This window comes from Homarus americanus, unplaced genomic scaffold (assembly GCF_018991925.1).
Source record: "Homarus americanus isolate GMGI-L3 unplaced genomic scaffold, GMGI_Hamer_2.0 scaffold51476, whole genome shotgun sequence".
Classification (NCBI taxonomy): Eukaryota; Metazoa; Arthropoda; class Malacostraca; order Decapoda; family Nephropidae; genus Homarus; species Homarus americanus.
In genome coordinates this window covers 3,482,747-3,494,876 of record NW_024736148.1, presented here as the reverse complement: position 1 = coordinate 3,494,876, position 12,130 = coordinate 3,482,747, and the positions used below count along the sequence as shown (strand labels likewise).

Below are 12,130 nucleotides of genomic sequence, written 5' to 3'. Positions count from 1 at the left end.
ACCTTACAATTTGAACTGTGCCTTTGCCTTATGCTTTGCCCTTGCTTTACTTGATTTGAATTTGTTTCGACTTTCCTTTATCTTTTTTAATCCTTATGTTATTTTCCCTTACAGTACATCAGTGCTGTATCATTGTAATCTAATGTTGCTCAACATTATTTTATCATATTTTAACTACTTAAAATTGAAAATGGCTGCTTCATGAGATTTCTTAGCTTCATTTCTTTGCCTCTTTTAAGCCTTTCTCTGCCTTAAATGCATTAAGGCTAGAATAACACACACACACACACACACACACACACACACACACACACACACTCACTCACTCACTCCTCCACTCACTCACCACTCACTCACACACACACACACACACACACACACACACACACACACACACACACACACACACACACACACACACACACTCACTCACTCACTCACTCACTCACTCACTCACTCACTCACTTTTGTGCCTTCAACCTTGTACTGCTGTATTGGCTTGTTCTGTTATTGTGCTAACCTTATACAACAAGGCTCTAATTACTCAACCTGTATCCATTTGGTTTACCTGTCTCCATATGAATCCAGCACTATCCTTCAGAAGGTTGCCTTCCCTTAAAAAATAATCACCTGAGAACATGCTGTCTTCATTGACTACAGTACCTAGATTTTATATACAATACTGTATCAATACAGTAGAATTAGTCACCAATGCATGTACTGCCATCCATCTCCCCACAGCAGTGTGTGTCAAACCCCAAAGAAGAAAATCTTAAACATTTGATGTGAGATTTTATAAGAATTCTTGAAAGTGGAAGAATGGGTGGATGCAGGAGACTGCTAAAAGAGCCAAGTGAGTGCTTGTGAAGCTTTTAAATAAGATGGAAATCTTTGTTGTCTTCACTACTCCATGGAGGAAACTGTAGAGAGGACAAGGAGCTGCTTTATTTAGTTTAACATAGGAGGCATAAAAGGAATACACTGTAATAAAAGATGGGAGAAGGGGTTCTGGAGTTCTTCCCTGAGCAGGGGTGCTGAGGGCCACAAATGTAATAGTGTACTGTACTTATAATTTGGTGACCAGGAAGTGGCTATTCTTTAGCTTGGTGGAAATTGTGCGTAAGTGATAAGACACAACACTAAACTTTAAGATAGTCTTTTTATATACAGCAACTACAAAAATACAGTACAGTAGTACCCCGATTTACGCGGTCAATTGAACCCACAGGATACAGCGTAAAGTGAAAACCGCGTAAAGTGAAAACCGCGTAAAGTGAAAACCGCGTAAAGTGAACAACAGAACATATGGGATTAATTCCAATAGAGACTGGCCTGACCCCAAACTCCACTTTTTGACGACACACAACTATGTTGTAGTAAAAATATTATCTTAACTTTATGATGGTATGCACACACAATTAATAATTAGGAGAAATCTCAATAATATTAGTTTTTTTAACACTTACATTAGTAGAAAAGATGGCTGGGCACACAGGGATGGGGGGTTGGTTCTGAGGCAGAGGGCAGATTATTGGCCCTCACCTGTATCACTTGTATCAATTGTATCACTATCCACCACATATAAGTCCATATCCTCACTATCACTGACTTAGGCCGGCTGTGGTGGGTGGCGGGTGAAGAACTCGGTAATGTTTTGATGACTGGGCGACCTTGTGCGCATCCTGCCTGTGCCGCTTTCCGCGTATATGAGTAGATGCACCGCGGAAAGTGAAAGTTCGGTTCTGGCGAGGCACCGCGTAAATGAGAAATCGCGGAAAGTGAAACCGCGTAAAGCGGGGTAATACTGTACAAGTATTGTAATTGGTTTGACGTTATAGACATAATGTATAGTTAAGAATGAAAAGACTGGTTGGACATCTGCGCATTTGTGTACATGTACATTAGACTTAATGAACAGGACAATTTAAGTACAGTAGTGAGTTTTAACTATACTTGCTGTGTAGATATAACACACAAGTTCTCGGATAGGTGAGGTAATTAGCATTTTGTCATTGTTGTGCAGAGTTATGGCCCCATGGACTATATAGAAGTGGGGAACTTTTTGGCTGCTTCTATTGATAAACACTTGTCCACTTTGTCAGTTAATAAGTTGTGGTTTCTTTTAATCCAGTCTTTTGTGCCAAGAACCTCTGTGGATTATCTCTTTTCATACTACTGTACTGTATGTTGGATACTGTATATTTTTTTGCTTAGGCCATGAAATATTGACTTTTTTTAAATTGTTCCCTTTTCAACGTAGGGCCTGAAAAGAGGTTTTACAAAAATTACGCTCCAGAGAGATGTGGTGTGTATAAGTTTGTGAGACTGTACTGCTGCTGCCACCTTCCATACCAGATGTAGGCCTTCACACAGTCCAGCTGTTCTGTTACTGCTTGTGAAGTTACCGCTCATTGTGTAAATGTGCTACATTTATCTTTGACAAGAGAAGATTTTAAGGCTTTATTTAGTGAAGGTACACCAGTTAAATGTGATGATAATGACATTTGTAGGAACTGGAGAAGGGTGACTGCATGGTGCAACTGTTGGGTGCAGAATCATTCAACACTCATGTTTAAATGAATTGTACAGAACCATATACTAAATGTTGGAATTAATAAGAATGGTGAGTAAAGATGAGGCTACAGCATAGCTGGGAATAACAGCTCAAAATTTATCATGAAGGTTGAATGATAAATAATTTAATTGTAGGGTTTATAGACATTGGACTCAAACTATCCAACAAGGAACTAACTCGTAACAATGGTTTTAAATTAGACAAATTGATCACTGATTTTTACTGAACAGTGTTTTGGTCAGGGCACTGGCAGCCTTGGTGCTGGAGCTTTAATGTTCAACTCACATTAACTGCCTTAATTGTTGAATTGAACTGGGGAATGTGGTACTACTTGTTTGTTGGTGTTTCAAAGCTTAAGGCTTTATTCACAATACATCACTTAATAACAATGTTACTAGCAATTTTTTGTATTTAATTGAAGTCTTATATTGTAAGTTTTTAATCTTATATGAGCTAAAAGCTATTACAGTACAGTATCTCTTTCATTGATGATTGGCTTGAGTGAGCCCCAGTCCTGTTTGGCTCCAACCTGACCTAACCATTAGGATGAAGGCTTACTCTTGATTGACCACATTCTAATGTTTACAGTACAGTAAGTAGGCTGGGACCCTTTTGATCCACAAATGGTATCATCATCTAATTTATTAATATTTCATGTTGAAGGTTTTTGTTTGCCACAGGTGCCTTGATATGAACAGTTAGACCAAATGTTGGCAGCTATTGTCTTGCAACTATGTCCAGCTACATAATCAAACCTCACTAATTGAATTTTGAAAAGTACAATAGTATCTTCTATTGTACCATCTCTGATATAAAAACAATAATGGATAAACTCTGTTGAATTGATGAAGTGTGGGAGTCATTGTTTCTCCTCTTTCACTTGTATTCTGTGCTTGTGCATTTAATTACTTAAGTATCCAGATCTTGTCAAGGCTGTATTTTCATAATTGGCTATTTCACAGATACGGCCTGGGACTTTCTTGCCAGTAATATTATGACGTGGTAGGAGAATGAACCAAATCTGGTAGGAAAATGAAAATGCTCTCATATTGAAAAGGTTTAAATAATTTCATTGATCCCTCAACTCAGGTTAAGTGTGACTGAATAACTTGGAATCTATACATGACCTGAATATTGTATTGGCATTAATATCAAATTCACTTTGTTCACCAAGGTGACTTTTTCTACAAAGACTCTGCCACATTCAATAGTTGACTAGCAGAGTCCTATGTGGACCTTAACCCATGGTTATTGTGGTTTTCATTACCTTTTTTTTGTAACAAAATATTTTGATAGGACTGGTAATACTTACGGTATGCTTTCATGTGATCTGATCTAATCTGATAATAGAGGACAGTTTCCTAATTATATCGAAACTGATGAATTTATTGTGGGCAGGGGTGGCCCTGCACAGAATACAAGTTGTATCCAAAGCTTCCCTACCACTCTTGGCTATGTTAATCTTCTTACTAATATAATAATTGCATCTTAACCTCAATGAAGAGATCATTATGCTTTTGAGAATGATCCTGTGTGTCATGAATCATATACAGTGGGGTATGCTATAACGAACGGATCCTACTACGAATATTCCTATAACGAACGGTTTTACCTATAAAATTGAGAATGCTATAACGAACAAAACTCCTACAACGAACATTATTTACAAAAATTTTTTTTTTTTTTTTTTTGTCTAATTTATTGTTTTTTTTATTACAAGTATTAATGATATTCTTTATTTCAGGGGTTTAGATGCATATTTATGCACTTTTTTTAAATTTTTACAATTTTATATTATATTTTTCAGTGTTAAGTGGTTGTATTTGGGGGCCTGGAATGGATTAATCCTATAACGAACAAGGTTCTAGAACCAATTAGATTCGTTATAGCATACCCCAATGTATACCTTTAGACTAGCTCATTAAGAATACATACAGATGATACTGAACATACCATCACATGAAGCTGTACTTCATATAGTATTAATTTTCCCTTGGTATATATAGTTCCTGGTGGACTGGGGTGGAGATGGGGCCACCAGATGCAATCCTTGGTGTGACAGAAGCCTTTAAACGGGACACAAACCCCAAGAAGATGAACCTGGGTGTAGGTGCTTACCGTGACGATAATGGCAAGCCTTTTGTACTACCCTCTGTTAGAAAGGTCAGTCACAGTTGCTCTTTCAGTATAAACTTGGCTTATTGCATTGTGTGTGATCCCTAATAACAGTTGGAGTGGGTGGTGCTTATAAGGCAAGGGACAGCTGGTATCAGGGTGTCCTAAATATTGTCTTTAGTATACTATGTTAAAATTTATTCATTTTATTTATTATTTTTACTTTTTTGTGCAATAAATAGGAAAATGCCAGTCATGGCTGCACGACCCATATATGAGTCTCCCTGATTGATTCCTTGCTCTTTTATTAACAAGTTTATTATATACGTATACATGTATATTTATATTCCAGTAATGTTTAATCCCAGATAGCACTACATATTACAAGTGGGATAGTATGAGGTAAAGAAAACTGCATAAAAGGTCATGTGGCAAAAGATGTAGCGATGAACAAGAAAACTTGGCTTAAAGAAAAATGAATTGAAGAGGATTACTGGAATGCATGGATTGGTGAGGATAAATGGAGAGAAAATCTTCAGATTTATTGTGGAAGGTAAATGCCATGAACCATTGTGCTACAGTAGAATGAATGAATAACAGTAAATGAAAGGAGAGATTAACCGCTTTTGATACTGGTCACTATGTACACTGAAGCTGGAGAGGGGTTGCTGTGATGCTGAATGCAGAGCTCATCTTAACAAGAATAATAAGATATGGAATCAGATAAAAGAACGAAAGAGCAAGGAGTGACTCGTTGATTTAGCTTCATCCTTTTTTGTGGTTATTTTGAATTATCACTTTACTGTATATCTGTAGTAGATGCATCATCACATCAGTGAACTCGCCAATTTTTTCTCTTTATTGTTTTATGTGAAAAGACTTTTTGGTTCAAATATTCTGTAATTGAAAAAGAAATTGTAGATTTGTCTGTGTGATAGTAGGCCTCATCTTGTAACCAGCACCGATTAAATTTTTGCAAGTTATGGTGGGTACCAAGGACACCAAATGGGGCAAAGCTTAGTTGTGTCAGTTGTACAGTGGTGGTGTGCTTGTCTCTACCTACGGTGTTTGGGGTTGGATGTGAGAAGGGTGCGAACCAGCATGACCAGTGACATCCTTATTAAACATGATTGTTTGTTTTTTCTCCAGGAACTCCAGTTTCATTGTATTAACACTGGACCAATGGGGAATGCCCTTAGCAGACCACTAGGGAGATCACTTAGGTATATCTGATAGAGCTATCCCCAGTATAAATATGTATGCATAATTAAAAAGAAATACAGTCGACCCTCGTTAAAACGGACTAATAGGGGGGGGAAGGGTGTCCGTTTTAGCCGATTGTCCGAATTAACTGATTTAGGGGTTAATATTGCATTATACAGCTATGTGTATGTTTATTTGAGTGCCCCGTCATAAGAGTCCGTTTTCTCTCACTTCAGCACTCCTGAGTCGTCCGTTTTCTCTTAATCTTAGAGTGCACCAGAGCCTGTTATATCTTAGTAGTGACACAGAATTTGATATTGCAACTGGGGTTGCAATTGTTGAGGCAACTTAGGTATGTCTGATTACAGTTGGAATATTCAAGATCCATTGTGAGTGATGTTTAAAGCTTCAACTGTCTTTATGGTTGGTAAAACTTGTCAAGTCTGTCAGTCTGAATGGCATGTGTGAGGCCTTGTGTTTGTACAACCGCTAATTATATAAATATATAATGTTATGATAATTATCAGAAACACATAGGCATAACGAGGTTTATTACAAAGTGATGAAAAGGATACAGTGACCCCTCGGTTAATGAACTCAATCCGTTCCAGAAGGTCGTTTGTTAACCGAAAAGTTCATTAACCGAAACCATTGTTTCAATGGGTTTTTGGGTAATTGGTTCCAGCTCACCGAAAATTTCCTAAATTCAACAAAAATGGTAGAAAAGTTCACTTACTTTTAGGTGTGTATGTAGAAGGCTCCTGGATGATGATGATGATGATGATGATGGGATTTAGAATGGGGGTGGAGGAGAAGGAAGAAGAGAAGGCATTGGGGTGGAAGAGAAGTCACCCCATGGCGCCATTTCACCCATAAAATTGTAGCTCTCTTGGTGTAATTCAAGATTATTTTCTTTAAATCAACACTGCACTGCATTATATATTGTCAATATGTAAAATATATTTCAAAATGACCAATAATTTGCTTGGAAACACAGAAAAAAAGCATTTAGTTGAAGAGAGACTCAAGTAAGATGTTACCTCCAGTGAAAACAGAGAGAGACTAATGCCTGTTTGCTGTGTTAAGAGGCTGGATGCCGCGCATTAAACTAGTCACTTTACCTTCAATTATGTTCAATAATTGTTAAAATGATTAAAAAATTGAATATTAAACTTTTAAAATTATTGAATAGTATAAACTTCTTGATATTTACTAAAATAGTAAGGAATTTAAGCCCTAGAACCGATTAATGTATTGGCGGACTGATACTAAAGTTGGTTGCCCGGTCAGTGCAAGCGAAAACATGTTGAGGTCGGTTCGTAAGAAATTCGTTAACCGAATTTTTGTTCGTTAACCGAATTGAAGATCCTTATGGAAGGCAGTTCGTTAACCGAAATTTCGTTAACCGAGGCGTTCGTTAAACGAGGGGTCACTGTACTGTACAGTGGCTAGTCCACAAAACATGTAGCCATGTCTCTTTATTTGAGTGCCCCGTCATAGGAGTCCGTTTTCTCTCACTTCAGGACTCCTGAGTCGTCCGTTTTCTCTTAATCTTAGAGTGCACCAGAGCCTGTTATATCTTAGTAGTGACACAGAATTTGAAATTGCAACCCCAATTGCAACTGGGACAATCCCAGAACCAGAAATTTGATATGGACAGTTCAGATTTCATCCGATTTATCCGAAATCCGGATTAAAGGCGTCCGAATTAACGAGGGTCGACTGTAATTAAAAACGCATAAACCGAGTTTCTTTAGGCTATTCAAAATTACGGTACAGTGGTCCCTCGGTTAACGAGCACAATTCGTTCCAGAAGGTCGTTCGACCGAAAATTTCATTAACCGAAACCATTGTTTCAATGGGATTTTGGGTAATTGATTCCAGCTCACCGAAAATTACATGCAAACTAAATGTAAATGCAGTAAAGTACACTTACTTTGAGGTGTGCATGCAGAAGGCTCCTGGTTGATGATGATGGGAATTAGAATGGGGGTGGAGGAGAAGGGAGAAGAGAAGGCATTGGGATGGAAGAGAAGTCACCCCATGCTGCCATTTCACCCATAAAATTTTAGTTCACTTGGTGTAATTCAAGATTATTTTCTTTAAATCAACACTGCACTGCATTACATATTGTCAATATGTAAAATAAACTTCAGAATGACCAATAATTGTACAGTTGTACCCCACTTAACGCGGTCAATTGAACCCAGAGGGTCCCGCGTTAAGTGAACAACAGAACATATGGGATTAATTCCAATAGAAACCGGCCCGACCCCCAAACTCCACTTTTTGAAGGCACATACCTATGTTGTAGTAAAAATAACATCTTAATTTTATGATGGTACATGCACACAATTAATACTTAAGAGAAATAGAGAAATACAGTCGCCAAGTTAATGTCCATTCAAATAATGGACTCAACTCCCTCCCCCTCTCACACTACACAGCCGGCTAACAGATGGTCGGTCGGTCCCTCCCTCCCCCCCCCACCCCCCACCAACCGTCCCAAGGAGATGTGTGGGATAACCTCAAACTAAAGTTAGGAAAATATAATTGACATTGCTGGATTCCTTGTAAGACCAGGAATATTTTGAATATAAATGTCATATATTTTGCACAAAAGATAACATAGTTACCTAGAGAAAAATTTTTATCTAAAAATTGTAAGTTTAAAGCAAAATATATGATGTTTATATTCAAAATGATCACCAAATTATAAGAATTCCAGCAATGTAAATTATATTCTGACCGGGTAATTTGTATGAATTTTATGAGCTAAAACAAATATCTTCAGTTAATAAAAAAAAAATAATCTTCACGACACTATCTGTCAATCAAAGTACCCCACCTTGCCTCCCCCCCTCTTCCAACCGCGCGGTCAGTCCCAACCCTCCCCCCCACCCCCCACCAATCCTCCCTTCCAGGGTTTTTAACATTTAGTATTAAATAATACCTCAGATTAAAGTTAGGATAATATAATTGACATTGCTGGATTCCTTGTAAGACCAGGAATATTTTGAATATAAATGTCATATATTTTGCACAAAAGATACCATAGTTACCTAGAGAAAAATTTTTATCTAAAAATTGTAAGTTTAAAGCAAAATCTATGATGTTTATATTCAAAATGATCACCAAATTATAAGAATTCCAGCAATGTAAATTATATTCTGACCGGGTAATTTGTATGAATTTTATGAGCTAAAACAAATATCTTCAGTTAATAAAAAAAAATAATAATTCTTCACAGGGTAACAGATGGTCGGTTGGTCCCTCCCTCCCCCCCACCCCCCACCAACCGTCCCAAGGAGATGTGTGGGATAACCACTAAATTTTAATAAATAATACCTCAAACTAAAGTTAGGATAATATAATTGACATTGCTGGATTCCTTGTAAGACCAGGAATATTTTGAATATAAATGTCATATATTTTGCACAAAAGATACCATAGTTACCTAGAGAAAAATTTTTATCTAAAAATTGTAAGTTTAAAGCAAAATATATGATGTTTATATTCAAAATGATCACCAAATTATAAGAATTCCAGCAATGTAAATTATATTCTGGCCTGGTAATTTGTATGAATTTTATGAGCTAAAACAGGCAGTCAGGCAGGGTGGCGGTGGGGCAAATCTAAAAATAGCGTCTCGGACACTCACCGCGTATATGTGGAAAAAATCCGCGTTAAGTGAAAGTTCAGCTTTGGCAAGGCACCGCGTATATGCGAAAACGCGTTAAGTGAAACCGCGTTAGGCGGGGTAAAACTGTACTCTGAAATGTAAAAAGAGTTTAGACTCGAGAGAGTCTCAAGCAAGAAGCTTCCTCCACTGAGCAGTGACACACACTGACGCCATTTTGGGCGAGTCAAGTGGCTGTTTGGCTCACTAAAACTAGTTCCTTGTACTTGAGTGATGTTAAATAATTGTTAAAATGACTAAAAACTTTAATATAAGACTTGGAAAATTATTGAATAGTACAACCTTCTTGATATTTACTCAAATGGTAATGAATTTAAGCCCTAAAACCGATTACTGTATTGGCGGACTAATACTACAGCTGGTGAGCAGGCAAAAGCTAGCGAAAACATGTTGGGAAAAATTTGTAAGGAATTTGTTAACCAAAATTTTTTCGTTAACCGAAGTGAAGAATCTTATGGAAGGTAATTCGTTAACCAAAATTTCGTTAACCGAGGGATCACTGTACTCTATATATTAGTATGGGATCATTTACTTGGCATGCTTGGGGCCTGGGGGTTGCCAGATAGGGATTTTCTGGAATTTGGAGCACCAGGCTTAACATGTATAGTAAATCCTCTGTAACTGGCTGTGAATCCTCTGCAGTGCCGGATTAACCATAAGGCACTTGAGGCACTGGCCTCAGGCCCCCTGACTCTAAGGGGCCCCAAATCCAAACATTCTCGAAGTTGAAGCATATAAAACATGAACTTCGTTCAATGATGTCCTAGCAACGTCTCAATTTTCTGTCTCTTATGAACATTGAATGTGTTATTTTGCAGAATCTTAATAATGATGAAATCATTGATAAATTTTGGTATATTTTGTTTTTGCTATATACTGTATATATATATATATATATATATATATATATATATATATATATATATATATATATATATATATATATATATATATATATATATATATATATATATATATATATATATATATATATATATATATATATATATATATATATATATATATATATATATATTTATTTATTTATTTATTTATTTATTTATTTATTTATTTATTTATTTATTTATTTATTTATTTATTTTATTTATTTATTTATTTATTTATTTATTTATTTATTTATTTATTTATTTATTTTATTTATTTATTTATTTTATTTATTTATTTATTTATTTATTTATTTATTTATTTATTTATTTATTTATTTATTTATTTATTTATTTATTTATTTATTTATTTATTTATTTATTTATATATATATATATATATATATATATATATATATATATATATATATATATATATATATATATATATATATATATATATATATATATATATATATATATATATATATATATATATATATATACATACATACATGCAGTTTTACCCCGCTTAACGCGCTTTCACTTAACGCGTTTTATCATATACGCGGTGCCTTGCCAAAGCTGAACTTTCACTTAACGCGGGTTTTTCCACAGCTACGCGGTGAGTGTCCGGCTCGGATGCTATTTTTAGATTTTGACCACGCGCCACGCGCCACCCACCCGCCCTCCTGCCTGCCTGCCTCTCCCTCCTCCTCCCTCCGCTTGGGTAAGCGGCGCGGTAAGGTTGCGCAGTGTGTGTCTTTGTTGCGTTATCACTGACGTCATATGACGTCTCGGACTGTGATTGGCCATGCAGCCCTACCCCCCTCTGCTGCTAGCTGTAATTGGCTTAAAGTATTATGACGTGACTACCCCGGGGAGGGAGGGAGGGAGGAGAGACGACGCTTGACCTAGCCGCGGCAGTTTCATCCCTCAAGGCCACGCCGGGTTAACGCGCATCCATTGTTCCGTAAAATGGCTTCCGCCGGACCACCACCCCCAGAGAGAAACCTTTCCTTACCTGGACCCAGCGGCACTAAACCAAAGAAGACACGACGTTCATTAAGCTACGAGCTGAAGTACCAAATTGTTCAAGATTTGGAGAAAGGAAGACGCCAAGTTGATCTCGCGCGCCAGCATGGCGTCAACGAATCTACGATTCGTACAATAAAGAAGGATGCAGCCAAGATAAAGGAGCACATGAAGATCACAAAGTCTGCAGGTGCTTCATCTATCAGGTATTGCCAGAACAGGGTGCTGGCAAAAGTGGAAACTTTGCTGGTGAGTTATTTGGTGCGTCAGGCGCGACGCAACATGGCGGTGGACACGCGCTCAGTGCAGGAGTACGCACGTGAGCTATACGCAGCAGTGACACGTAAACTGGGAATTGCAGAGCCCAAACCCTTCAATGCTTCCCATGGTTGGCTGCATAGGTTTAAGAGGAGGAACAAGGTCACCAACATCAGCATTGTTGGTGAGGAAGCGAGTGCTGACCGTGCGGCGGCTAGAGATTTTCCTCCGTTTTTACGTGAGATTATGGAGGAAGGACAGTACAGTGACGACCAGGTGTTTAACATGGACGAATCTGGTCTTTTCTGGAAAAAGTTACCTTCCAAGACCTTCGTTGTCCAGTCTGCGAGCAAGGTAAGG

General features: G+C 37.3%; 1 protein-coding gene across 1 annotated transcript in view; it reads left to right on the top strand.

The window, feature by feature from the left end:
• Positions 1 to 12,130, top strand: part of LOC121872056 (aspartate aminotransferase, mitochondrial-like) — a 43,945-nt gene that overhangs the window by 15,331 nt on the left and 16,484 nt on the right. Inside the window, exon 2 of the mRNA XM_042374728.1 lies at positions 4,582 to 4,738. Within this exon, the coding sequence (XP_042230662.1) occupies positions 4,582 to 4,738 (157 nt within the window). The remainder of the gene's footprint in view (positions 1 to 4,581; positions 4,739 to 12,130) is intronic.